Below are 27,668 nucleotides of genomic sequence, written 5' to 3' on the forward strand. Positions count from 1 at the left end.
CCCAAGGACTGAGGGGCTGCACGGGCAACAGCGGGCAGCCTGGCCCCACCCTCAGTGCCCCGGTGCTGCCAGCCCTGGCAGGGCACAAGTCCACACGGGGCCCTTGGGAGCACGGGGCACTTACTGTTTGAACTTGGTGAGGGTCTTCGCAGCAGGTGTGCCCATGACGTCGTGGATTTTTGAGATCTGGTCCAGCTCGTTGGCTCCCGGGAAGAGGGGCTGCAGACTGGAAGAACGTGACAAGGGGCTGTGGTTAGGACAGTCCCCTTCGTCCTGGCCGTTCTTGACACCGATGTCCTGTAACATCCTTCCAAATTAATTCATGGCATTTAATTAGCACAGAGAAAGGGTGGTCTGTTGGCACTTTTAGCGTCAGTGAAATCGCAACTCAGCTCTCAAAAACTAACCATTATTAATGTGAATGACCTAGAAAGGTGTGAACACATGTCTGCATTCATGAAGCAGTCAGCGGAGCAGGTGGGAGTGGACCTGGGTCCCTGCCTATGCTGGGCTCTCCGGCCAATGCATCGCCCAGACATTAAATGCACCCCAGTCCTTAACAACGCACTGTGAGCCTGGGGGTGCTGCCCCACCCTCTGCGAGGGCTGCTTCCCCTTGACACCCTCCTCACCTCCTCCCTTCTTCCCAGGCCACGCTGCCTCCAGCGGTGAAGCAGGAAGGCGGGGCATGGGGCTGGGAGGATGGTGAGGACTGGGACTGTGCCAGGTGGCCAGAGAATCCTGCTGGATACATCCGCTCCTCCAGGGCAGGGCCGGGGCCATGCTCACCCCACCTTACCCCCACACCCCCTGTCGCCTGCCGGCGGGCCCCCCAGGTGGCAGTAAGCACATTTCTACTGGGTTCCTAGCTTGGTAATCGATCATGTCACTGATGAAACGGAAAGCAGAGGCCCAGGGCTGGGCTGCGAGCGTTCTGTTCCCCATCACCAGCGAGTAAGGAAGAGTGTTGGCAAAATACATTCTGGTAAGTTAAAGGCAGTCACAGCCTCAGGATGACTGGGAAATCGCGCTGTAAAGGAGGGGCCTGGCGTGAGGCCTGCGGTGGGACCGCGGCAGCACAGGTACACAGAGGGGCACGGGCCCGAGCGGCCTGTGGACACGAGGCCGCCGGCTCTACCTGGTGATCTCGTAGAAGACACAGCCCGCGCTCCACAGGTCCATCTTGTGGCTGTAGAAGCCGTCGGTGAGGAGGCACTCGGGGGCCCGGTACCAGCGGGTGGAGATGTACTCCGTGTACGGCTGCTTAGAATAGACACTCCGGCAGGACCCGAAGTCGCCTAATTTCAGGATATCCTGCTGCAGGGGGAGAAAAGCGGGGACAAGTGACGTCTCATAGAGTCGTCATAGAGTCGCTGTTGTAATATAAGCCATCTCAAATGTGTATGCACTAACGGGAAAACGACTAGCATCTAACGTGGCTTGTAAAATACCAGTTACCCTGACCCTGACCTTGACCCTGACCCTGACCCTGACCCTGACCCTGACGGTGAGGAAGTGGTGCTTCTATTCAGGGGAACATGTTTCACAGTGATTTCCCAGTGTCTGCAGATCCTGGGAAAAGCTAAGTCCCAGTGTGAGTCTACGAGCGAGTCACACACCACAGTCAGACGCCCCAGCGCCACTCGGGCAAGTCAGACAGACCAGGGAGACGGGTTTCAGGTATTCCTTCCATTTCCTTCACCCTCATGTTCAGGTAACAAAATACATGCTGCCAATGACTGCAGCCTCGGGCACGTACGCTACTGCGAACACTAAACACAGCCTATCTTCGAGCCAGAAGACCAAGAGGCCCGCTCTGCCGCCGTCTGCGAGGTTGCCATGCCCCAACCGGTCACATCAGGCTCTCAACAAGAAAGCGTAAGGCTGATGAAGGGCAGAAAAATGCAGTCTGGAGAGACAAAGCAGGCATCAGGCCTGGGCTTAGGCATGGCACGGGTTTTAGAATTATCAGACGGAATTTAAAGTAACCGTGACTGTCCTGGCCAGTTTGGCTCAGTGGATAGAGCGTTGGCCTGCTGACAAGGGTTCCAGGTTCGATTCTGGCCAAGGGCACATGCCCAGGTTGCAGGCTCGATCCCCAGTGAGGGGCGTGCAGGAGGCAGCTGATCAATGATTCTCTCTCATCATTGATGTTTCTATCTCTCTTCCTCTCCCTTCCTCTCTGAAATCAATAAAAATATATTAAAAAATAAAATAAAATAATCTGATTCATCTGTGAAGGGCTCTAATGGAAAAAGTAGACAACATGCAAGTTCAGGTGGGAAATGTCAGCAGAGAGATGGAAACTCTAAGACAGAATCACAAGGAAACACTAGAAATTTAACAAAATTAGCAGAAATAAAAAATGACTTTGCTGGGCTCATTGACAGACCAAACGCAGCCGGGAGCGGCTCAGGGGGCTGGGAGACAGGCCAACAGCAACAACCCAAACTGAAAGGCAGAGACAAAAAGAACGGAAAACAGAACACCTAAGAACTGCGGGACGGTTTCAAAGTGAAATAAGCCAGACCAAAAAAAGAGTACATACGATCTAATTCCATTTCTGGAACATTCTAGAAAACGCAAACTAATTCTGTAATAACAGGAAGCCCGTCACTCTGCCGGGGGACGGGGCAGGAGGACACGTTCGGGGCGATGGGCTTGTCCATCAGCTGGGCTGTGAGGACGGTTTCGGGGTGACCACATGCGCCAAGGTTATCAGGTGGCCGCTGTATACAGTGTGCAGCGGTTTGGTGGCTTTGGAGGGAGACGGACCTGCGCGAATCCTGATTCTTCCCCTCTACATTTCGAGTGTTTGCGGTGATCATGTGAATGGGGTTTGTTTTTGTACATAGTCTGAGGAGGATGTTTACAATTCTCTCCTTCCAGATGTACGGCTATATTGATGACATTTATTAAATAAACCACTTTTCCAAACTGCGTGAGGAGAAAAAAACCTATTGCAAGCCTGGTATATTACAACAGCCATCTCTATGACGACTCTTACTGGGACTGAAAGCACACCAGTGAAAAGTCTTACATTCTAGCCCTGGCCGGTGTGGCTCATGGATAGAGCGTCGGCCTGTGGACTGAAAGGTCCCGGGTTCAATTCTGGTCAAGGGCACTGCGCGGGTTGCCAGCTCGATCAATAATTCTCTCTCATCATTGATGTTTCTATCTCTCTCTCCCTCTCCCTTCCTCTCTGAAATTAATAAAAATATATTTTTAAAAAAGTTTTACATTCTACCTTTATTCTGATATCAACTTTTCGTATAAAAGCCCTTACCTTTATTAATATATTTTCTGGTTTTACATCTCTGTGAAATATTCCATTTCTGCATTCAATATAAAAGGAAGGATAGAATTAATTGTACCTCATTCATTCAAATGCCTTTACATTGCATTCCTAATGACTGTTATACATCCCATTACCGCGGAGCTGCCACGTCTCCAGAGCGTACCTGTGCATATGATCGAGGGCCCTGCAGAGCTGGTACATATAGTGCACAACTTTCTTTTCTGATAATGGATGTCTTCTCCCTGTTCAATCAAGCAAACAGCCAAATACGATTACTAATGGTCCCTGGACCCTTTTTTGAAATAAAAAGCAGAATCTGTTTTCATTTAATACTATGTGAAAACCTAACTTCCTCTGTGAGGAATGACCTGAAGCTGTCTTACAGAAACACGGAGTGTACCACAAAAGGAGCCACTCGAATTCCACCTCCGGGGACGAAGTCACAGGAACCCCGGTGCTTGCGTTCTGACGTTCGGAGGGTGGCGAGAACTGCGTCAGGTAAGAATCACAGGTGGCCTAGTCTGCAAACCTTCCTCCAGGACGCTCCTTCCACCTGCTGCCTTCGGGGCCATCAGGAGTCACTGGTGAACCCAGAGTTTGCCTGGGATCCTGTCTGGTGGAGCTTTCCATTTCAAAGCGGGGAGATCACAGGCTAACGGAAGTGCAGTTGTTTTAGTCCAGGAAGACCTTTTGGCCCTGCGTTTCTCCGCCGCCTGCAGTCCCCAGTGGAGGAGCCCTCTTCAGGGGCCCCCCGTCCTTTCCTCCTAGGGACCCCCAACCACTCGCAGCCCTGGCACCTCCCCCGCCCTGGAGAATCCCTGCCTGATGGAGCGAAGCTACTGATGGAGACAGGCGCCTTGTCTCTTTTAGCTATCCTGACCAGGTAAGTTTTTCCAAGTTAATTTTACTAAGTTTCTCGTTAAGGAGATTCTAAAGAATGTCACGTTCAGTACTAGTAATGTGAACACAATGCTCAACTACGGCTATGCTGTCAGGCCTCACTGAGGAAACGTGTTGGCCGGTGTAGCCTGCATTGTGACAGGCCAATCACCGCACCCCCCCCTCCCCCCCCGGCTTCCCACATGGGACCCAGTCCCCAGGCCTGTGCCTGCCTTTGCTGGTCCGTCTTGAAGGTGTACACTGGGTCCACCATGGCACAGCCAAATGGCCCAGAGGCCGTGTCCCATGGCACCACGTGGTGTTTTGCAAAGAGGGCCTTGCATCATGGCCCACTGTTCTGAGAGCGGTTAGTGATCTGGACCGGCAGAGGGAAGCAGGTGAGACATTACACTCAGCAAGGAGCCTGAGCTGTGACCAGCACCCCCTCTCAGCAACCACGGCCACACTCAAGGACGGGTCCTCCCAGTTCGGCTCTTTGAAGCTGCTCATCTTAGGCAAGTGCTATATCACTTCTTTGAAATTCTACTTCCTCACCTCTGAAGTGGAGTTGGCTCCACTACGAACTGTCAAATAATAACAGCTGTCGATGTTTGGTGAAGGCAGCGAGTCAGGCACTGCTCTTAGCTCTTAGCACATGTTTTATTGAACTCTCACGGCAACCCTCAGAGTCAGAGCTAATCACCCCATGAACGCGCCTGACCGACCTCTCGGCATCCCGTGCACGCTTGCTCAGGCCGGGGTGCTGCTCCACCACATGGGAGGTCCGTGCTGCGGCAACAGTGCCAGACGGCTCCCCCGGAAGCACCAGCACTAGAACTGCCAGACGGTGCCACTGGCACAGGGATAAAAAGGTGACGCCACTCACACTCTGAACGGCAGACTGACACGTAAGGAAAGCAAAGCCAGCCATCACTCTGCTTCCCGGGAAGTGTGAGGAGCCCGTGACAGACTACCTTCACCCCGACTTTCCTTTGTCTACATGCACAAAGTGACACGGGGACCGGCTAAGTAGATCCCAAAGGGCTCTCTTCTGACATCGATAAAACTCCGATCGCGAAGTGATGAGAATGTACGTGTCAGAGCTGAATTGGCAATGTTTTTTTCTCTCTCCGTACATTACAAACAGTGGAGTGCATCGTACAACCAGTGGGTCAGATTTGATGAAATAGAAACACACAACTGAACTAGTCTGACACAGTCACGCCAGGCAGAACAGGCAGCGGCTGCGTGGTCACCCAGCACACGGCCTGAGCTGCCCACGGAAATGAACCGTAGCTACGGCCATGGTTACAGCAAGCTGGTTTTACCTTTCCCACCTGGTTCATTCCCCAGCATCACGGGTTTATTTCAGGGTGCCCGCCCCACCCACAGCCTCTAAAGATGTAGCCCTAAGGTGACCGGGCCAGCCCACTGGACCTGCAACAGCCCACGCTCCACAAGGTGGCCCATGACTGGGATTTCCACACGGGCTCGTCTGCTGACAATGGAGGGTCTCAGGATCTGGGGGGCCATGTCTCCAAGAGAGGAGGAGGGGACCGTACGGCCTCAGCAACCAGAGCTTAGCTGGCCCCACCTCCCTGGAGCCTGACAGCTTTCTCACGAGACCTGCGGTTTTATAATATACTCCTGCCTCTGCAGGTGAACCAGCAGAAAGGCGTGACTTCTTCCGGTGGAAACGGTCTAACTATGACACTCAATGTCCAAAACATCCTCCAGGTGGATGATGGACATCTGGGGACACCAATGATGGAGCTGCCAGGACCCCACTTCCTGGAGGCCAGAGAGCTAACACTCCAGCGCAGTCGGACACCCAGTGGAGCAGCAGGTCTGTGTCAGGCGAGCAGGGGACCCACCGGAGGAGGAGCCAGGGCGAGGGGCGAGGGCACAATTAGCCAGCCAGCCAGCATGCAGAGTCACTGGAAGTTGAGCAGGAGACAGGATCACATGCGGAGCAGGCAAAGAGCAGGTGCCTCTGTGATCAGGTGAGAACCGTGCCTCCTCCTCCAGATGTTCCAGAACAGCCTTTCCCACCGTGGAGGGCACAAGTCCAGAGCCATGAGCGCCACGCACCCGAATGAACAGACCAGGGTTACAGCCAGTCTCCATTCACCCCGTCACTCACTCACTCTGATGGGAGCACCCCGAAAATTCCTCCCAAGTGCCCCCTCCTCACTCATCTCCCCCTGGCACACCCCACAGACCCATCCCACCCACCGTCTAGCACGCCAGGCTAGAAAGCCAAATGACATGCCTCCGTGTGGGGCTCCGGATGTGGTTTGACCCACTCGTGAGAGACCCTCAGGCCCCAGCCATGAGCTGAGGAGAGGAGGGGAAGGCAGAGGCCCCTGAGGGTGTGGATCACCCTCCAGCAGCCCCGGGGAATCGCTTGGGAAGCTACTTCCCAGAGGCTCACCCTGGAGGCTGTTGCTTTAGGCCCCCCCAACCCCCCTGCGATTCTGTCAGCTCCGTCCCACATAATAAAACCCTTCAGTTAAACTAGCAGGAATGCACACTATTGTCTGCAACGAAAAGGGATGACCCCTACACCTGTGTCCGGTCCCTTTCTTCTTTAAACCGCACCCCTACAAGGTGCTCCTCAGAGCACAGCCCACACTGATGCCAGCCTCAGGACGTCCCAGTCTGAGCGGGGATGACGGAAAGGAACAGAAACTGTTCAGAAGCTTTGGCAGCAGTTCAGTATTGCTGTGACATCCAGCACATGGCCATTTTCCTGGTAATTATTGCACTTACAAATGGTTTGGTCACAACATAGTAAAAAAACAAATCTGGTTTTCTGCTATAGTTTTAGAAACACTGGTCTAAACACCAATCAATATATACCATCCCACTGGTTTAAACATGTTTTTGTTTTTCTTCTTAAAAAAACTGTTATCAGAGAGAGGAAGGGAGAGGGAGAAACAGATCGATACATCAATGGTGAAAGAGAATCATCCATCGACTGCCTCCTGCACGCCCCCTAGTGGGGATGGAGCCCCAAACCTGGGCATGTGTGCTGACTGGGAATCAAACTGTGACCTCCTGGTTCCTAGATCGAGGCTCAATCACCAGCCATCCTATCTCCTGCTTTAAACCCCATGGAATAATCTGTATCTTACCCAGCCCAGTGACCCTGCCAACCTCATTTCCTACCACCCTCCTCCTCTGTTGAGGCCACAGTGGCCTCTTACCTCACGGTGGCCTCGGGGCCTGTGCACCAGCTGTGCCTCTGGACCGCAGCGGCCTGCTCCATTCTCACCACTGGGCCCGTCTGCAGCTCTGGATCACTTCCTCACTGCTTTGCTGTCTCTCTCCTCACATGTGAGCTCCACGGGGGAGGCAGCTGTGTCTGTCATGCTCCCCATGGGTCCCCACCTTGAGAACAGCCCAGGGCCTGTCACGGTGAACGAGAACCCTCTCCTGCATTTGCCTAATGCTACCACTCTCCAGGTGAGCCCACAGTCACCTCTGCCTCATCTGACATCTACTGGAGGAAGAGAAAACGGCCCCAAGCAAGTCACTCCCTCGTGATTTTGCCTTCATACAGTTTCTCTCTACGATGGACTATACTCTATGCATTCAAAATGCATCTTCTATGCTGCCTCTCTACCTTTTCCGGCCCCGACACTGCTGTGCACACTGCAGACAGCTCTGCAAAGGCTGCGGAACAGTCTCTCGGTTCACTGACTGGTTCCAGTATTTAACGGTGCTACTCAATGTTCTCATTGTCCAAGAGAGTAATTTAAGTGAAATGAATCCTGATCCTACTAGAAAAAGCTTTAGTGATTGATTTGATTTTCCGTAAGTCAGTGTCATAGCAAGAGCAAGCCATGAGGAAGTGTCCAGTCAGTCGAGGCACTGAGCTAGGGCCAGGAATAGGAAGGCCAGGGTAGCAATAGGCAGCTGGTTAAAGTTTCTGAGTCAGACTTGACTTTAAGTTCTGGCTCTGTTACTTATCAACAACTTAACTTTGGGTTACTACTTACTCCTTCAAGTCTCACTTCCCTCATCTGTAAACTGGGGATGATGATAAAAGCGCCAACCACAGAGGGCTGCCAAGAGGCAGTGTGTGGGGTGATTAAGAACACTCACTCGGGAGCCAGCCTAGGTTCAGACCCCAGCTCTACTGCTTCCTAGCGCAGAGCCTTGGACAGGTTACCTATCTCTCTGTGCCTCAACTTCTTCACCTTTAAAATGGGGATAAGAACAGCATGTGCCTGATAGGGCTGTTGTGAGGGCAACATGAGCTAATTCCTCTAAAGTGCTAAGAACAGCCCTAACCGGTTTGGCTCAGTGGATAAAGCGTTGGCCTGCGAACTGAAGGGTCCCAGGTTCGACTCCGGTCAAGGGCATGTACCTTGGTTCGATTCCGGTCAAGGGCATGTACCTTGGTTGTGGGCACATCCCCAGTAGGGGGTGTGCAGGAGGCAGCTGATCGATGTTTCTCTCTCATCGATGTTTCTAACTCTCTATCCCTCTCCCTTCCTCTCCATATAATGTCAATAAAATATATTTAAAAAAAAATAAAATAAAGTGCTAAGAGCAGTGCCTGGCATGTGGCTAGCATTCATGAACTAGTAGCCACTACCAGTCCCTGCCTTTCATCGATGATCTAAGGGAGACCTTCTGTGTTCAGTTTAACAACTCTGAAGTCAGGATGCATATTCCAGCACTCAGTGTCTGACCATCGCTGCTGGCCGCTTTCCCAGGTTCTGACGTCTCTGATACCAGGCCGCCCTGACACAAGCACCGGCCTGTGGGCGACACCGTGTTTGTATAGTGAGTCAATGGCCCCTCATCCACATTGCACAGCCTCTTCCACAGTCTCTCCCTGGAGGCAGATGCTGGAAGAAATGGATGCAATTTCCCCAATGATACAATTCCCCTACTACTGAAAATTAGACACTTATTTATGAACAAAGCTTTCTCAAATGTCTAGATGCATAGAAATTTGCTGGAAATGACCCCTTGGCCTTGAGTTCTGAACTGCCCACTGTAGGAAACAACACTGAGAATTCTAACGTGAGACACCTGTCTCACCCCGAGACCTGCCCTGAGCCAAGGAAGCGGTTAGGCAGGTTCGTCCCCGAGTAAAACCTGGGCACACTGGCACCAACATTACCGTAAGGGAACTGGCGAGGCCGTGTTGACTCCCCCGGCTGCATGGGCTGCAACCTGCACTCTCTTAGTTACACACACAGGATGGAGAGAGGGCCCTCGGCAGGCGGCAGGTGCCAGGAAACGTAATCACGTGGTAACGCCTCACTCACCCGGGCCCATGCGGGGCAAGTGAGATTCCCGGGTAAAGGAGTTTACTTCTTGAACGTCAACTCTTCTCCACTGCAATCGTTTTAAACGGGACTCTCTCCTGCCTCTCCTCTGTGCGCACTGGGGTGGTGGCCGCCTCCGCCACCGTGTGGCGTGCCTTTTCTAACCTGTCCTGTGCAACCTGGAGACTTGCAGCTGTTCGCCCAGATGGCTCTCAACCTCTGCTGTTGTTTTCAGGCTCACGTGTAAGTTCTATACCCTCAGCCTCCCCCAGGATGGACTGTTCCGTCCCTTTCTGCTATTGCTGGCGTGCCAAGTTCTAGAAGCTCCTTCTAAGAGCTCTATTTTAAATAGGTTTTAGACTAAGAAGCCAGATCTAACTCTGTTAGAATTGTATTTAAAACAAGATTAAACCTATGAATAAAATACACACGTTTTGTAATTATAAGAAATACCCTAGAGTCCCAGATAGACATCTTCTATTTCCCCAAAAAGATCCAAAAGCTTTTGCATCCAAACATTTTACATCAACTTTTATGCATGTAGGAAAATGTGTCCACGTATTTTAAATCACATGTGAACTCTATTAATGAGCCATGATGCTTTTCCCACGCTCCCGCTTCATAAAACAACTGTGTGAGCACTCCCCACGGGCGTGCTCAACGTGGGTGTCCTCACGGCAGGCGCAGCGTGACCTGTGGTTCTCCAGGGCACGCCCTTCCGTTTGGGCTGATCCGGCCGTTGTAAAGCATCTATGGTGCTGCCGCAGACGGTCTATCCCAGGCCATAAGCAGTCCCTCACGTGACATGAGGAGGTTCTTTCCTCCCTCTGGCCCTAAGCATAATGTGACCTGTGAAATGCAGCACTTCCTCTGGGCTTTCTCAGTGACATTTACAAGGCTCACTTGTCCTGACATCTAACACAACTGTGAAGTCACACGCCCGGGACAGTTGTTAAATGTGGGCCCAACATCTGCCTCCTCCTCTCCATTCCCCTCAGGTGACCCCTGTAAGCCTCCAAAGCCAGCCGACTGGCCAGCACCCCGCCTCCCCCCGCATGCTCTCCTAAACAGGGCTTCATTGTTCAAAACAAAGTCAATGAATGAGCACCCTGTCTGTCGTTCGGGAGACTTTGGAAGGATCCAAATATAAGGAGGTTCCCTTGCATGTGAAGGATTCTTTGGGGGGCGAGCCCCACTTTACTCTGAGGCAAGAACGTGGATCAGCAGCAGAGCCCGAGGGAAGAGGGACCCTCGCAGTGGGGACCCACAGTGCGGAGGCCCCAGCTGTCTGTCCTGCGCGCCATCCTCCCCCCCTCACGGCCAGGCTCGCGGCTGGCGGCCTTCCTTCTCATTTCATTTACCAGGGAAACCCCTCCCCGGCGGATGGTCATCCCTGTGTTCATACATGACGACTGCCCCCAGTGCACCGACCTTGAGCACCAGCAAATGTGAACTACAAGCTTTACAGCCAGCTCTTACACTGGCTTTCAGATGGTTCTACGTACCTCGTATCAGTTCATAAACATTCATGTCCATAAGTTCACATATGAGCGCAAGAGAACCAGATTTTCTGTCACTGAAGAAGAAAGCAGGTTTTTAAAATGTTTTCTCGTGTCTTAATCAGCAAATGTAATCAAATCTCTAATTCATCTGTAAACATTTCTTGTAGATAAAGCACTCCCACATCGGACAAAGCCTGGAGTGCAATGACTGAACTGAAGTTACATTTCAGGTAAAACCGATTTAAAATAATAGTAAACCCTGCTTTAAGCACAAACTCTAAAAGCCCCCCTCCCCATTTTAAACGAATATGTCTTGACAATATAAAATTAACTCTCAAGAGAGAGAAGAAATGAGGTCAGGGGCGGGCCAAACAGAATAACCAAAGAGAGATGGGTTTAATTCATGCCTGTAACTGTGATCTTAGTTTTAATTTACCTAGATCACTTCCATGTGACTCATTACCACGGGGGTGGGGTGGGGTGGAGAACAGAGTCCAAAACCAGTCAGGGGAAGCGGGAGAAAGATGAGTGGCAACGCCCCCGAGTGACATCTTGCCCAGAGTGGGGACAGAGGCCTCTGACTGCGCCACCAGCTTCCCCTGGGTTCAAGGAGCCCTGAAAGGGACCTCTGACCCCAGCAGGGCACCCCGTGACACCTCAGGCTGCTCAGGGTGCCTCCGGAGGGGGCCCCACTGTGTCTCAGGACTGTCAGGAGGCCCATGCCATTCTGGACAGAGCGCTTTCTAAAGCGCATGTAAAGCACCTTCCCGCAGGCAGGGTCGTGACTGTCACACGCAGACTGTAGTGTCTAAACGCAGCCCCAACTGACGGCTCAGCACACCGCAGGCCAGGAGGCCGCACGGCTGCAACAAGACAGTGTACACTGAGTTTAAGACGGTTCGGTCCTCTGATGGGCATCAGAGACCACAGTTTCTTGGCAGGTTTTAAAGGCCACGCCACCTTCTCAGGGATCAGCACCGCTGGCCCAGGGGAAGACAGGGCCTGGGACCCCGGCTGAGCCCCACTCTGGGCACCGTGCCTGGGGACCAGCTGTGCCCTGACTTCTGAATGGGTAGGTAAGCCTATGGAAACTGCTCTATGGTTAGACCAGAAATAAAAAACTCCCTGACCATATCAAGAGAGGCTCCACGAAAGGCTCCATGAAACTGCAGCGATGAACAGATGACTATGGTAGGGAAGGGAAGCCAATCTCCCCACTGCCCCCCAGATACGACCCAGACCCAGCAGGTCAGGTCGGAGTTCACACCTGAGGCCTCAGGAGCCCAGAGTCACTTTACGAATCAGGCACACAGCTGACTCTCTGGGCTACAAAACAGATATCTATAATGCCAACCATGATTTTCTTTCTTAAAAAGAGATGTAACCGTTATCATCAAATTTAGATAAATTTTAAAGGCCCGAATATACTTACAAAACCACTTCATGCAACGTAAGAATGTTTGGGTGTGGATTCAGGCGTCTCAGTGCTTGTATCTCTCGGAGGTTGTTCACTTGCTCAATACTATCGTGTAGGCAAAAACAAACAGCTAATTGATCATTCAGGTCAACTTTAAAATCTGGGCTATGAAATCATTACTTATCATCCCCGATCAAAACTGACAAACTCACAAATACTTTAAGCAAGTCAATCAGGTTTTATTTCTCCCATTAGCAGTAGAAATTAAGCATATCGTGTTTGTGCATTACCTTATAAAAATCAAGGTTCTTATAGCATTGGATATAAATTCAAATGTTTCCCATCTAAGCTCCTTGGTAGTTTCTTTTACTATTAATAAATATAAACAGAGACATTAAAATCTCCTATTAATCAGTTTATGGGAACTAACCAACTAGCAATGTAAAAGCCATGTAAAAATAAGCATTTTAAGTTTCCACAAACAGACCCACCCTTCTTTACTTAAGGCTGTCATTTTTTTCAACTCCCTTCACCGGGTGACAGGTGCTCTCTCAGCAGGTGTGTCTATACAGGCTCTTCTTTAAGAAGACAGCTACACTGACTCCCTGTTCACACCCCAAATCCATCAATGCAAGTGTAACAGCGGCCCAGGGCCTGAGGCTGCCACGCTCTCCACACAGAGCCTGAGGGAGCCTGGGCCCAAGGGCTCGCATCCAGTGAGGACTCAGGCATCAGAGACTTTCATCTCAGAGGTTCTGAAAGGAAGTGATTGTGCGGAACTTCTTCCTTTGAACTGGTGAAATTCTGTGAACAGAGAGTGAAGCTCAGCAGCCTGTTTAGTGATGTATCCAATAGCATACTGTTATTGTAAATCAATGTGGCTGAAAATGGAAGTATCTCATGCTAGCCAACCAACGGGAGCCAGCTATGTAAGAAGAGCCTCAACTGTCTGCGTGTAAGGATGTTAAAGAGTGAGAATTTTTGAGCACTCCAGAGAGGCCGTGGACCATGCCCCAGATAGAGTTGTCAGTGCTGACGCCAGGCCAGGCCTTGAGATATGGCCTCATGGCCCCTTCCCCACTGCACCTCACAAAATAGCCTTGCAAGATAGAACACTGTCAGCTTTCTGAAGAACAGGATGACCCTGTAAATAACATGGTCGTCAATGGCATGACCCTGACATTACTTGGGAAAAACTGTTTTGTCTTAGGTTGCTTACTCTGCAAAAAAACAGGATGTGGTTAATGTGCTTAAAAGTGGTCCTGCACAGAGGGTCGGGGCTGCTCTCTGGACTCCCTGCGTGGAGAGAGAGCAGTTGCCGGCTGGCTATTAAAGGCTCCCTAAATTTTAATTTGGTCTGGACTCCAGTGGTCGTTCACTCGTGTTCGCTCCACAACAAGGATATTTTAAGCTAGAACTTCAGACCCTTCTTTCATCACTGCCCCGTTCCCCTCACACTCAGGATGATATTCAAACTGTTAGCAACCTGTGCGCCATCGTCAACAAACAACCAGAAAGGACACAGCCCACAACTCAGAAAGAGGGTCCAAAAGGGGGCCCACTAGGTGCTGGCAGACGGCGGTCTGGGGAGTGCTGGGCAGGGTCCAGGCACAGGGCAGGGAGGGCGGCACCCCAGAGGCTAAGGACAGCAGCTCCTCACCACCCGGGACAGGAGGCTTCCACTCTTCTAATCGTGATGGGGAGTCTTCCAGAACTGGGTCAATTTCCTAAAACTCACCCACGATGGGTAGATTTTATGATATGCAAATTATATCTCAATAAACCTTTTTAAAAATCTTATGTCCCCTTTTATTTAGAAACCCTGAACCTCTCTGTTTTGATCAAGTCACATAGCCTTCCTTTGGCTTATTAAAAAAATTCCACCAAAAATACAGTTGCATTTAAAAAAGTAACAAATAGCCCTAGCTAGTTTGGCTCAGTGGATAGAGTGTAGGACTGTGGACTGAAGGGTCCCGGGTTCGATTCTGGTCAAGGGCATGTACTTCGGTTGCTGGTTCAATCCCCAGCCCTGGTTGGGCCCGTGTGGGAGGCAACCAATCGATGTGTTTCTCTCACATCAATGTTTCTCTCTTTTTTTCTCCCTTCCAGTCTCTCTAAAAAAAATCATTGGAAAAATATCCTCAGGTGAGGATTAACAAAAAACAAAACAAAACAAAAATAAATAAATATAATGCCAGCTAGCAGGGACCGGGGGACTGGGTGTTGTATACCAACTTCCATCAGTCTCCACAAACGCTGCTGCTGCCATGTGTCCTTATGCTCCCCTTACTGAAGCTGTCAATGCTCAGGCTCAGCATTGACTCTATGTATGACTCAGCCCATTGCTTCCCGGCCTCCATTAGCATTTGAAGATCCGAACTTGCCATGAGCACGTGGAGGTGACCAGTGAGAATGCCTCCTTTCACAGTGATGATGGCCTCTAGGGTTGAAATAGTTTTTCCTGCGTCCTGAGGATGTGGGTTCTCTCATCTGCTGAAATCCTATTTGTAAATGAATTATTAGGGGGTTGAAGTTCCATTGTTTCCCCACAGAGTCAACGACAGATGGTCTGGCACAGGTGTGTTGGTTCCTGCCGCACGGGTCAGAGACTTCACAGTGGGGGGCGCCCCACTCTGTGCTGAGAAGCCTGTGGTGTGCAGCTTTCCCGAAGGGGATCAGACGTCTGTCCAGTACGCCAGCTCCCAGCACAGCTGGGTTCACAGGGTGTGGGCATTTCTGCTTTGCAGCTGTTGGAACAGTTTCCCAGGGGTGGTCAAAGGCGTGTCCTGAAGACCAGATCTTCATGGTGCCGGCGACCTGTGCCACGTCCGGGTGGCGCCCTATTTGAGTCTTCAGCATTCCGTGCCACCGATGTACCGTCATGTTATCACCCGTTCCACCGCTGCATCGCATTGCCAGCTTTTTACCACTGTGACTGATGCTGTAACAAACATCACGGGGGAACACCCTCCCCACAAAGAAGACTTCTAGGCCCAGATGATCTCACTGACGAATTATTTCAAATATTTAAGAAAGAAAGACTCTTGCACATTTCACAGAAGAAGAGAGATGAGCTGCCCACAAGCAGGGGACCGGCAGACTGGGTCCCACTCGGCTCCACACCTGCCAGCTGGGTGACCCGCACGGTTGGGGACCTTCTCTCTCTAGCCCACGGCCCCCTAACCTGACAGAAGGCTGCCGGCACCGTCCCCAGAGGGCAGCGATTCACCAGGACAGGGCATGGCAGCAGGTGCTTGGTGAGCGACCGCTGCAGTCACCTGGCGTGACTTCCTGTCACCGCTTCTCGTTTCTCACACCACCCACACACATGCAGGGCCACTTAGACAATGAGAAGTCGAGCACATGGATTTTTAAAGAACCCAAAGTTATGCTTCAAGTGGATAAGGGTAAGTTGTTTAACAATAAGGGTAGATGGCCCAGGTTTCTCACTGTAAAGTTACTATCTCTTCCTTTTCATTTTCTGTTCTTTAGAAGCAAGCCACTTATTGATGTCAGTATGTGCTCATGGTTATGTGAATAGACAGACGGCTGGGTAGGTGGGTGGAGAGAGAGGGGTAGAGGGGTGGGTAAATGGGTCCGTGCACATACACACTGGCTTCGTCCCCTGAGGAAGCCTAGAGGTGGAGACATCCCAGCAGCCAGGAGCACAGCTGGTGCCAAAGTCTTGTTTCCAAATATCTTTCTCCAATAAAAGGCGACAAGGCTCCTTAGAGACATGGGAGGTTCTGGGGGCAGGGAAATACAAGATGAGCTACAGAATCTTGTAGTGCCAAAGGAATAAAGGGCGGGCAGGCCGGAAGAAACAGAGCCACCCTGGAAGAGCTCCCGTGGCCGGAGCTGGACTGTTTATTAAATAAGTAACGACAGCGTTGGATTGAACATATGTACCAAGAGCAAGTAAGAGCTCACAAGAATAAACCCAGAGTCCAATTCCCCTCGGGTCTGGGTCTGCACGGCTGCGGACACCTGCCCACATGAGCCTGAGGTGACCACTCATCTACACGTCAGCCGCCAGCCCCCAGTGGCCCAGGTCCACGCTCCCTTCCAAGGAAAGCAACATCCCACAGTGTGGTTCACACTGCAGACACCTCCCCACGCACCCAGACTCGACAACAAAGCAAAGGAACACAAATCCTGTGGTACTTTATTAAAAATACTTAATTATGGTGTTTTTTTTTTTTTTAAAAAATGTGTTCTAATCAACCACTTTTAAAGTTAAGGCAAAGAGCAAGCATTGTTCTCAACTACATCAAACGATGACACATTGGGCAACGAGGCTGCCGTCTGTTGAACGTTAAGCGCACGCCCACCTTGCTAGCTGCTTCCTAGGCCTTCCCTCGCTTGCTCCTCAAGCCCCTCACGACAAGGAAGCCCGGGCTCAGGTGCACGCGTGTTACTGATTTCCTCTCTGCAGCTGGCTCCACTGATCCTGGTTGAGTTCCTGTCAAGTTCATCCTGTTTACAGCCGGTCTGCAAAATACTGTGCTGTATTCGAACACTAGCAAGAATAGCATCAGTATCAGTGGCCCAGACCTTGAGACCCCTGTCCTGGCTAACACCAGGGTGCCCTTTCGGTGTGTCAGGGACCTGATGGATGGAGGAACAGGAGGCGTGTCACCGCCAGGAAACCACGTCCTTAGGTAATGCTACCTCCTCCCGAGGGGCGGGGGTTACACGAGTGTCTGCCACCCCTCCAAGGAATGCCTCTTAAGGCAGACTAATCTTGGTTGGCTTCTAAGCCGGGTTCCAGATAGCTCTCCCTTCCTGAGGGGACATCTAGGCCGAGCAGGCCACGCTGACGGCTGGCCCCACAGTGAGCGTGCCCGTGCAGTGTTCTGACCCAGCAGCCATCACGCAAGTGTCCGAGTTGGGAGGCTATTTGTCAGCCCACTTTTTATTTGCGTCTCTTCACCAAAATAGCAGCTGGCAAGTCCTGTTGTTGGCAAGCACATCTACCCCTGAGCCTGACAGTGGGACCGGTTCTCTTCTGAGAGGCAACTGTCTCGCACCTGCTGCTACCATAGTCCGTCCTCAGCCATCTGGGCTGTGTCTCCCCAAGGTGGCTGTTTGGTCTGCTCTCACATACCAGGCAGTCGGTACACTGCGTCCAATTCTCTATCAGGAGTAATTTGACAGCCCTGGCCAGGTGCTCAGTGGTTAGAACATCGACCCTCGGACTGAAGGGTCTTGGGTTCGATTCCCAGTCAAGGGAACATACCTGGGTTGCAGGTTAGATCTCTGGCCCCAGTCGAAGCAAGAGCAGGAAGCAACCAATCAATGTGTCTCCCTCACATCAATGTTTCTCTCTTTCTTTCTCTCCCTCTTCCTTCCTTTCCACTCTCCCTAAAAAATCAATGGAAAAAATATCCTTAGGTGAGGATTAAAAGAAGAAGAGTGATTTGTCGCACAGGGGAAGAAGTGACAGAGGAAGGCAGGAGACCAGCAGCAGTCTCGGCAGAGCAGGTAACGGCCACACACTGTGGGCAGTGAGGATGATAATCTGGATTCAAATCTGGCTCTGCCCACCTAGGGACCTAGAGTGACAGCTGTCAGCTGCGTCACATCCCTCGGCACCTGCTCTCCTGCACAGAACAGGAAAGATGACTTTGACCCTGTGGGGATGTCTCGAGGATGAAATTACTGTTCTCCATACTCTTGGGCACCTCTAGTGCCCTATACTCCTTTCTGCTCTCAGACACCATTTTTCACACCGAGAGTCTGAAATCAAGGTTTATATCCCCAAACACTTCAGAAGGCTCTGCACCAATGTGGGGGAATGACTATGCTTTTTAAAAATGTGCTTTAGATATTTAGAGACTTCAATTTCTTTGACATTAAATTTTATGATTAAAAGCTGAGCCTCGCCCGGCCAGTGTGGCACAATGGTTAAGGGTGACCTCTGAAACAGGAGGTCATGGTTTGATTCCCAGTCAAGGCACATGCCTGGGTTGCAGGCTCCATCCCCAGTAGCGGGTGTGCAGGAGGCAGCCAAACAATGATTTTCTCTCATCACTGATATTTCTCTCCCCCTCTCCCTTTCCCTTCCTCTCACTGAAATCAATTAAAAAAAAAAATTTAAAAAGATGAGCTTCAGGCATCTATATTGGAAAATTTAACAGTTGTGACGAATAATTTACCCATTATTCCGGTAGTGTGTAATGACTGTTTAGTGTGATCTAGGCTAAGGGCAACCTCAAGGACTTTAAGAGACTCCGAGGGACACAGCCCCAGCCAGAGAGCCCCCTCTCCACACGCTGTCACCCCAAGGAGTTGATTTCTCCAACCCTCTTTGGAAATTATTTCTCAGAACATTAATTGATTCAAAATTAATTCAATCATAAGGGCCTCTGTATATTTAGACTAAGGTTTCGTTTATAAAAGTCCAACACCCAGAACTCTGAGGAACATACAGGCTGTTTAAGAGAGGCATACTTTTCCAACGGAAATTTTTTTGTGAGCAACTAATCATTAATATCACAGTAAACTGGGACATAAATAAAATCCAGTATGACAAACGTAAAATTAGCCCATAATCCTCACTGCCTAAAGAAATTTGACTGTGTTGTACGTACTACATGAATAGAATCTTCCCACGAATATTAAGTTGCCCTGTGATTTAAACCCGGGTCTGCTTTCAGTGTTAACCTCGTCTCATCGCCTACCTTTCAAAGTGCTGTTTCATTTGTTTGCATGCATAGTAGTTTCCATCCCTCAAGCTCTGCATCTTCATAACTTCAGAAAACGTTCCCTCGCCTATTTTGCCAATTGCTTTGTAGTCTATAAAGACAAACAATTATAAAAATAAGATTTTATTTATACACGTATTTTGTACTTGTTTCCAGATAGTGAACGTTTTACCTGTAAGATAATCGGCAGTTGACCGGCAGCGTGGCTCAGTGGTTGAGCGTCAACCTATGAACCAGGAGGTCATGGTTCGATTCCCGGTCAGGGCACATGCCCGGGTTGTGGGCTTGCTCCCCAGCAGGGGGCGTGCAGGAGGCAGCCGATCAATGATTCTCTCTCATCATTGATGTTTCTATCTCTCTCCCTCTCCCTTCCTCTCTGAAATCAATAAACATATATTTCAAAAAAAGATAATTGGCAGCACGTACTGAGGATTTCTCCTTTTTTCTAAGGCTCAGCATTCCCCCCACTTTGTTTTCTCTCTGCAATCCCCCCACAGCAGGGAACCACGTGATTGGCACCCTGGGGGGATGAGAGGCTCAGACCCCATGAGGTGTGGAAAGCAGAGGCGCAGGTGTGTCCACTGTGGTGGTTCTGGCAGGAGCGCTCACATGGGCCTGGGCATTCGGCAGAGGGGCACTGTACCAGCGGCCTCGGAGCATTCTCCTGAAGGCCACCCTCTCTGGTGCCACCGAGGCCCAGCTGAGCCGCCAAGCTTCCTGCAATTCTTGCAATTCCTGATTTCCTGAAACGGACAGCAGCAGCCCCTGGCCTTGCGCTGCCACCACCGCCACTGCCCCCTGCACAGATAATGGTTTTACAATGGTAGATGCCTTCCTGCTTGAAATGCCTAGTTTCTGCTTTACAAACCAAACCCTGACAGATTCAGACATGAGTATCTTAAAGTGGGGTGTGGCTGCTAACAAAAACCTGAAAATGCAGTCACTGGCAGAGAGCAGGCTGGACCAGGGAGAGCCTGGTGAATGGTGACATGATCCTGCCGCCTTCCCCAGACCAAGCGTCGGCTGGGCTGCTGGTCTTTCCCCTTTGGCCCAGGGAGAGCGGGAGTCGGGCCACAATGATGGGATGTTGTTTCAGGGACTCTTGGAGGCTCCGGTGGAATGGGATACAGAGTAAGAGCAAGACTGAAAGGAAACAAAGCAGCTTGAGAAGTAGGTCTGGAATCGAACCTTACGTGTAGAACTCACCAGAAGCAAGTAGATCGGAACCTATTAAACAAAAACGCCCGTCACCTTCAGATTCCAAACCTGCATCAGCACAGAGCAGGCCTGGGACACTGTTCAGCCTCAAGGAGGCAGCCTCTTCCACACCCCTTCCATATGGCACATTTTAAAATATATATATTTATTTTTTTATTTATTTCAGAGAGGGAGGGAGAGGGAGATAGAAACATCAATGATGAGAGAGAATCCTTGATTGGCTGCCTCCTGCATGCCCCCTACTGGGGATGGATCCCACAACCCAGGCATGTGCCCTGACTGGGAATCGAACCGTGACCTCTTGGTTCATAGATCGACACTCAACCACTGAGCCAAGCTGGTTGGGCTGAACTGCTTGTTTAAGTAGGAAAAAGATAGTAGAAAGATAAGAGTCCATATCCTCTGGCTCAGCTGTTACACTTCCAGGTTTCGATCCCGAGAATACCAACAGAGACCTGAGCAAGATTCATAGGCAAAGATTTGTCACAGTGTCACGACAGCAAGGATGCTAAAAACTTAAGTAGCTGATATCTAGGAAATGACATTCATCATGGAATAGCCACAAGCTAAATATTATGCAGTCATAAAAACCATGCTTTCAAATCCTATTTAACGATATAGGAAAACGTTTAGCCATTATTTAATGTGAAGGGAGAAAAGGATGCAATGATCCTACAAATACATACACATGCATAGAAGATGGGATGTAAAGGTGCAAAAATTTTAAAAGACAGTTTATATGTCTGGGTGGGATTGATGGTGATTTTAATTTGCTCATTATAGTTTTCTATAGTTTTCAATGTTCAAGATGAACTTATATTACTTTAAATGTGTGTGGTGTGGGCATTCTCAAGAACTTTAAGAAATCAGTGAAGCCATTGGCTAACTGCTAACAGAACAATGAGCTTAAAATGAACTGTCCTCACACTACAACAGCAGTTTAAAGGGAGAGGCATACAGCTCACCAGAGGGACGAGGGCCAGTTCCTGAAAGCCAGGCTGTGGCCTGAGGAATCCAGATTTGAGATGAGAAGAGGAAATTTTATACAACAAATTCCAATTTGTGTTTTATCACAGATAAATTAAGTTAAGCAGCCTTCCTTAAAAACAACAACAACAAGAAGCAGACAGCCCGACTGGTGTGGCTCAGTGGTTGAGCATCGGCCTGTGAACCAGGAGCTCATGGTAGATTCCTGGTCAGGGCACATGCCCGATAGCAGGCTCGATCCCCAGTAGGGGGCATACAGGAGGCAACTGATCAATGATTCTCTCTCATCATTGATGTTTCTATCTCTCACTCCCTCTCTGAAATCAATAAAAATATATATATATTTTAAAAATGGCCAACTGTACACTTTAAAATGGGTTCAGTACAAACTCCACGTGTGGGCCAACATTGCAGGCACCTCCAGATCATCGAAATTAGTTGGCAACAAATGGAACCTGCAGCCTGAAGGTGGCTGTCTGTGGTGGGAAAAGGGTCACCGTTTCCTTCATGGCTCTTTCAGTAACAGAAGATCTGGTTACAAAACAAGGATGAGGGGGGAGGGGTAGAGAACGGCCCCCTCTCATCTGCAACAGAACCACGTATTTCACAGGCCTTGAGGGTTAGATAAGAAATATGAAGATACACACAGCGCTGTGAAGGGTGCAGAGCTGAGCTAGGGAAAATCCCCGCCCCACATTAATGGGACTAGAAATAAATAGTCACCCAAAACAAAACGAACCATCCACCCAGATTCAAGGACAAAGAGGACTTAATATTACCGAATAGGAAAATAAATGAGATCATTTGTGTTCACTACGATTCTATGCACTTTTATTAAAGCAAGGCTCGTTTAAGTGGATTCTAAGCCTTATTTAACCGTGAAAGTGGAGGTCAAGTTCACTTTTTGTGAAAAGAGCAAGTTGTCAGGCCCAAGTGCAAACATTTGTATTCAAGCACTGCTTCTGAAGCTCTTAATCCCGCAGGTGACATGCAGCAGAGCTGTGGGGCCAGCCAGCTAAGGAATGGACAGAACTGGGGGAGATTAACTGCTATGTTCGGGACATGTGCCCCACACAGTTGTCAGGGAGAAGATTCCACTTCTAATGTCTACTCCAGTGGTCGGCAAACTGCGGCTTGCCGCTCTGTTGACTAATGAGTTTGCCGACCACTGGGATAGGGGCTTAATCACAAGGAACAACAACAGCCTTTAATTATTGGAATCGAGAGTCTAGGTCAGTGGTCGGCAAACTCATTAGTCAACAGAGCCGCATGTGGCTCGCAAGTCACAGTTTGCTGACCACTGGTCTACTCTTTTCAAGAGATTAAGTAATTCAAACCAAATGACAAAAACAAGGTCAAGAACCTCCAAGGAAAAGTTCTGCACCCAATTAATCACACGGTGTAGTGAGGAAAACTGTGACCTGAACTACCAAACACCCTGAAAACACAAAAGGACGGAAAATTATTCCTAACTGCATGAACATTTTACATTTAATTGCACCCTGCTCTGGCTGGCATGGCTCAGTAGTTAGAGCGTCGGTCAGAGCACCAAAGGGTCTCAGGTTCATTTTCCCGTCAGGGACACATACCTGGATTGCAGGTTTGATCCCCAGCCCTGGTCGGGGCCGTGCGGGAGGCAACCAATCCATGTGTCTCTCTCACATCGATGTTTTTCTCTCTTCCTCTCCCCCTCCCTAACCCTTCTCACTCTAAAAAATCAGTGAAAAAAATATCTTCCGGTGAGGATTAACAATAACAACAAAATTAAAAAATAAAATTTATATTGCACCCTTTGGCCCTGGCTGGATAGCTCAGTTGGTTAGAGCTTTGTTCCCAATATGACAAAGTTGTGGGTTTGATTCCTGGTTAGGGCACATGCCTGGGGTTGTGGACTCGATCCCCAGTAAAAGACGTGCAGGAGGCAGCCAATCAATGTTTTTTCTCTCCCTTTCCCTCTTCTCTCTCTCAAATCAATAAAAACACACATCCTATCTAATAAAAGAGTAATATGCAAATTGACCATACCTCCGCTACACCCACAAGCCACACCCACCAGCCAATCAGGAGTGAGTATGCAAAATAACCCAACCAAGATGGCTGCGGCCATGGAGAGAGGAGGAGGCTTGGGTTTCCCCAGCAATGGAGGAAGCCAAGCTTTCCGCCTGCCTTGGCCTCCGCTTAAGGCTACAAAGTTTCAATTATAGAAGATAAATAAATCCCAACAAAAATGGCTGTGGCCACAAAGCAAGCAGGAGGCTTGGCTCCGCTGAAGGCTACAGTTTCAATTATAGAAGATAAATAAATCCCAGATACCAGGGCCTCCACTTGGGTCGCCGGGGGGCGTGGTCGGCCTGCAAACCACCACAGGACCCTCACCCAGGCCGCCCCATGCCCCAAGGGAACCCCCACCCTGATCTGGGACACCCTTCAGGGCAAACCAGCTGGCCTCCACCTGTGCACCAGGCCTCTATCCTATCTAATAAAAGAGTAATATGCAAATTGACCATCACTCCATACAAGATGGCTGCCCCATGTGGTCAAAGATAACTGCCCCCATGTGGACACAAGATGGCCACCACAAGATGGCCAGCAGGGGAGGGTAGTTGGGAGGGACCAGGCCTGCAAGGGAGGGCAGTTGGGGGCGATCAAACCTGCAGGGGAGGGCAGTTAGGGGTGACCAGGCCAGCAGAGGAGGGCAATTAGGGGCAACCAGGCCTGCAGGGGAGGGTAGTTAGGGGCAAACAGGCTGGCAGGGGAGCACTTAGGCATCCATCAGACTGGCAGGGGAGTGGTTAGGGGGTGATCAGGCTGGCAGGCAGAAGTGGTTAGGGGCAATCAGGAAGGCAGGCAGGCGAGCAGTTGGAAGCCAGCAGTCCTGGATTGTGAGAGGGATGTCCGACTGCCCGTTTAGGCCTGATCCTACTGGGCCTAAATGGGCAGTCGGACATCCCTTGAGGGGTCCCAGATTGGAGAGGGTGCAGGCTGGGCTGAGGGACACCCCCCCCCCCAGCACGAATTTCGTGCACCGGGCCTCTGGTGTTTTATAAAATGTTCTAGCATTGGGAGGAAAATAAAGACAGAGAGGATTCTCTGATAACACATTGTATATTTAGGAAGAACTTCTGTTGGGAAAACAAAACAATATACACACACCAAAACAACAAGAATAATTTTTATAAGCAATTTACCATATTATGGGGAGATGAACATTATTGGGATGACTGGGAAAATCTGAATTATAGACTGCATACTCAATGACAGTATTGTATCAACTTGTTAGATGTACTGTGACTGTGTAGGACTATGTCCTTGTTCTTAGCAGACACTTGCTGAATTGTTAGTGCTGAAATGTCATGCTGTCTACAACTAACTTTCAAAGGTTCAGCAAAAATAAATACATGGCTTAGAGAGAAAATGCCAGAACATAGTGGGGCATCTAGGTGAAGGATTTATAAACATTCAAGGAACTCTTCTTGCAACTTTTCTGCAGCTTCAAAAATGTGCAAAATAAATAGTTGGAAAGGAAAAAAGGAATATGGTAAAAAAAAAAAAACAAAAAACGTGTGTACTGTGTATAAGTTCACACTATAGGTGAAAGTGCAAAGCCTTCTGTAGACCTTGCCTTCTAACCACAGCTTTGGGTGCATTCGTGAAAGCGCCAGACGGTAAACAATATCCAACAGGAGAAAATAAGAATGCTTGTAAAGGGTGAATGAGGTAAGTTAGTTGTTTTTAATATCTTTGTCACGCAATTTATGCCATATACCACTACTAACTGACAATTAGGATATGATGCAAATTTAATATTACAACTACACTAACGTAATTAATCTTTTCACAGCCAAGTAAGTCGGAAATTTTTTGTACCTTCGACTCATCGGCTCTTCCAGCCCAGGGGGGACCCCCGAGTGACGCCCAAGGCGACGAGGCCGGCCCCTTAAGGTCCGGGTCCCCTGGAGCCCTCCGGCCGCCCTCGCTCCCAGGGCCCCTCGGGCTCCGCCACACCCTCGCGTCCCCGCCCCTGCCCGGCCCCACTCACTCTTCATCCTGGACGCGGAGGCCGGCGACAAGCCCTGGCCGACACTGGGCGGAGAGGAAAGGGGCGGGCAGGGTGGGCCCTGGCTTCCACGCCTCCGAGGCGGGGTCTCGAACTAGGACCTCCGCGGTGGTCCTGGTCGGAGCGTTAGGACCCGGCCGCCATGTTGTGTCCCTGTCACCCTGGCAACCGTCAAGCCCTGGACGCCCCGGATGCCTCCCGCGCGTGCGCGAAACGGCTGCGGGGAAATTGAAGCGCTAGACTCGGAGTCCCCCGCAGACTTTGCAGACACCAAGTCGGGGTGGGAGACGGGGGTGATCGCACACTTCTCGGGGGCGCAGGGGAGCTGTCTGAGCAAAGTAGGGGCTGGTCAAGCAGAAGAGGGCGGAGTGTTCCAGCCAGAGGGCGGGCGAGCGACATGTCAGGGAGCGTGACACCCATCCCTCCTGCCCAACCCAGGGTCCTGCGGAGGCGACAGGCCGAAATGAAGGTGAAGGGGTCTGGCGTCCCAGACAAGGCTGCGAACTTGGTCTGCAGAGCACAGGGAGCCACGAAACGTCTTAAGCAGGGGAATGGCGAGGAGAGACCTGGGGTAGAGTGAGCCCTTTGACAGCGCGTGCATTGGAAAGGACGCACGCGAGGGGCTGCAGGGGACCACGGTCAGAAGGTTGGAAAAAGAGGGCAGCCCCCAGAGTTTGCCCGAATAGTCTCCACCCGGGTCAACGAGGTGCATGCAAGGGAAGACAGCTGGGTTGTGGCTCGGTGGCTGACTGGTGAAGGGAGGTGAAGAAGGGGGTTTGGGTGACCTTGCAGCCTAGGGGCCCCCGCCCCCATCCTCTCTCACAGGGCATCCCCATGCTGACCTTTCACCTACCACATGGGCAAGGATGAAGACCCAGAAAGGAGTCAATGAAGGAGGGGTGTGGGGAACAGGCGCTCACTCTCAATTTGAGTGTGCGCTGGCACAGAAGTGGGTTGGAATTACCTGTTAATTAAAAAATAGATTTATACATTTTTCCTAAGCTACTAGTATTTCTGCTCTAGTTGCCCTACGACCAGACCACCAGGTCTGACAAGCCCTGAGCCCTACCACCCAGAGCAAAAGGGAAGCTGCACGCCGTGTACCCGATTTTGGTAAAAAGTAACAGGGAGAGGTTAATGTCTGCATTACCTATTCCAAGGCCTTTGGGTTTCTGGAAGGAAGAGCTTATGGAGGACTTCCCCTTTCTACATTACATAGATAACTATAGTATTGACATTATTTTTCGATCAACAGAATTATTTTTGTATCAGAATTTTTAAAAATAATCAAATTGATACATGGAAACAAAAAAAATGCAAGTGTTATGGGCTGCATGCCAGTATCCCCCAATTTCATATGTCGAATCTTTTTTTTAAAATATATATTTTATTGATTTTTTACAGAGAGGAAGGGAGAGGGATAGAGAGTTAGAAACATCGATCAGCTGCCTCCTGCACACCTCCTACTCAGGATGTGCCTGCAACCAAGGTACATGCCCTTGACGGGAATCGAACCTGGGACCCTTCAGTCTGCAGGCTGACGCTCTATCCACTGAGCCAAACCGGTTAGGGCCATTTGTTGAATCTTAATCCCCAAGGTGGTGGTGTTACGACTTGGGGACTTTGGAAGGCGACTAGGTCATGACTAGGGTTAGTTGCCCTTGTAGAAAAAACCCCAGAAAGCTCCCTCTCCCCTTCCACCATGTGAGGACACAGTGAGAAGATGCTGTCTGTGAACTAGGATGAGGGTCCTCGCCAGACAGGGAATCTGCCGGGGCCTTGATCTCGGATTTCAGCCTCCAGACAGTGAGATGAACAAGCCCCACAGTTTGTGGTGTCTGTTACAGCAGCCCAAACAGACTAAGACACCGAGTTAAAGGTTATACTTTAAACTGTATATTATATTACTCTTAATAGATCAATCATGTTATTTTTAAGGAGACATAAGACAAAATCCCAACCCACAGTTTTATCTAGGCTGGGGGACAAGTGTCTGACGCAACAGCCTTCTGTCAGCTCCTCAATTCTGACCCGCCTGGGTCAGTCCTGCATGCCGCAGGGCGATCTTTTCCAAATGCAGATCGATTTAGGGTGTTGCCCCCCACAATCTTACCCACTTGTCCACTTAGAACACTTCGCCAGTTCCCAGTGCTCCCAGATAAACACAAAACCTAGCATGAGTTGGCAGACCGTTCACACCTGGCCCTGCCCACATCTCCAACCCATCTTTAGCCTGCACAGACACTCCTAGGAGCACATACACACACACACACACACACACACACACTCATGCACACACACACTCATGCACACATG

At 50.1% G+C, this 27,668-nt stretch overlaps 1 protein-coding gene across 2 annotated transcripts in view; it reads right to left on the minus strand.

Annotated features, from left to right (window-relative positions):
* MOK (MOK protein kinase) overlaps positions 1 to 25,515 on the minus strand; it is a 28,955-nt gene extending 3,440 nt beyond the window's left edge. The window contains exons 1-8 of one of the 2 annotated variants that reach the window (XM_080663902.1): positions 25,335 to 25,515; positions 19,067 to 19,181; positions 12,399 to 12,488; positions 10,970 to 11,040; positions 3,461 to 3,539; positions 3,286 to 3,334; positions 1,138 to 1,316; positions 125 to 226 (exon numbers count right to left, since the gene is read on the minus strand). In XM_080663902.1, coding sequence (XP_080520028.1) covers positions 125 to 226; positions 1,138 to 1,316; positions 3,286 to 3,334; positions 3,461 to 3,539; positions 10,970 to 11,040; positions 12,399 to 12,488; positions 19,067 to 19,181; positions 25,335 to 25,341 — 692 coding nt within the window. In that variant the 5' untranslated portion in view covers positions 25,342 to 25,515. The remainder of the gene's footprint in view (positions 1 to 124; positions 227 to 1,137; positions 1,317 to 3,285; positions 3,335 to 3,460; positions 3,540 to 10,969; positions 11,041 to 12,398; positions 12,489 to 19,066; positions 19,182 to 25,334) is intronic. The other variant, XM_080663903.1, reaches the window with a different exon arrangement.
* Between the last annotated feature and the right edge of the window lie 2,153 nt (positions 25,516 to 27,668).

The sequence above is a fragment of the Plecotus auritus genome (assembly GCF_963455305.1).
Source record: "Plecotus auritus genome assembly, chromosome: 1".
Lineage (NCBI taxonomy): Eukaryota > Metazoa > Chordata > Mammalia > Chiroptera > Vespertilionidae > Plecotus > Plecotus auritus.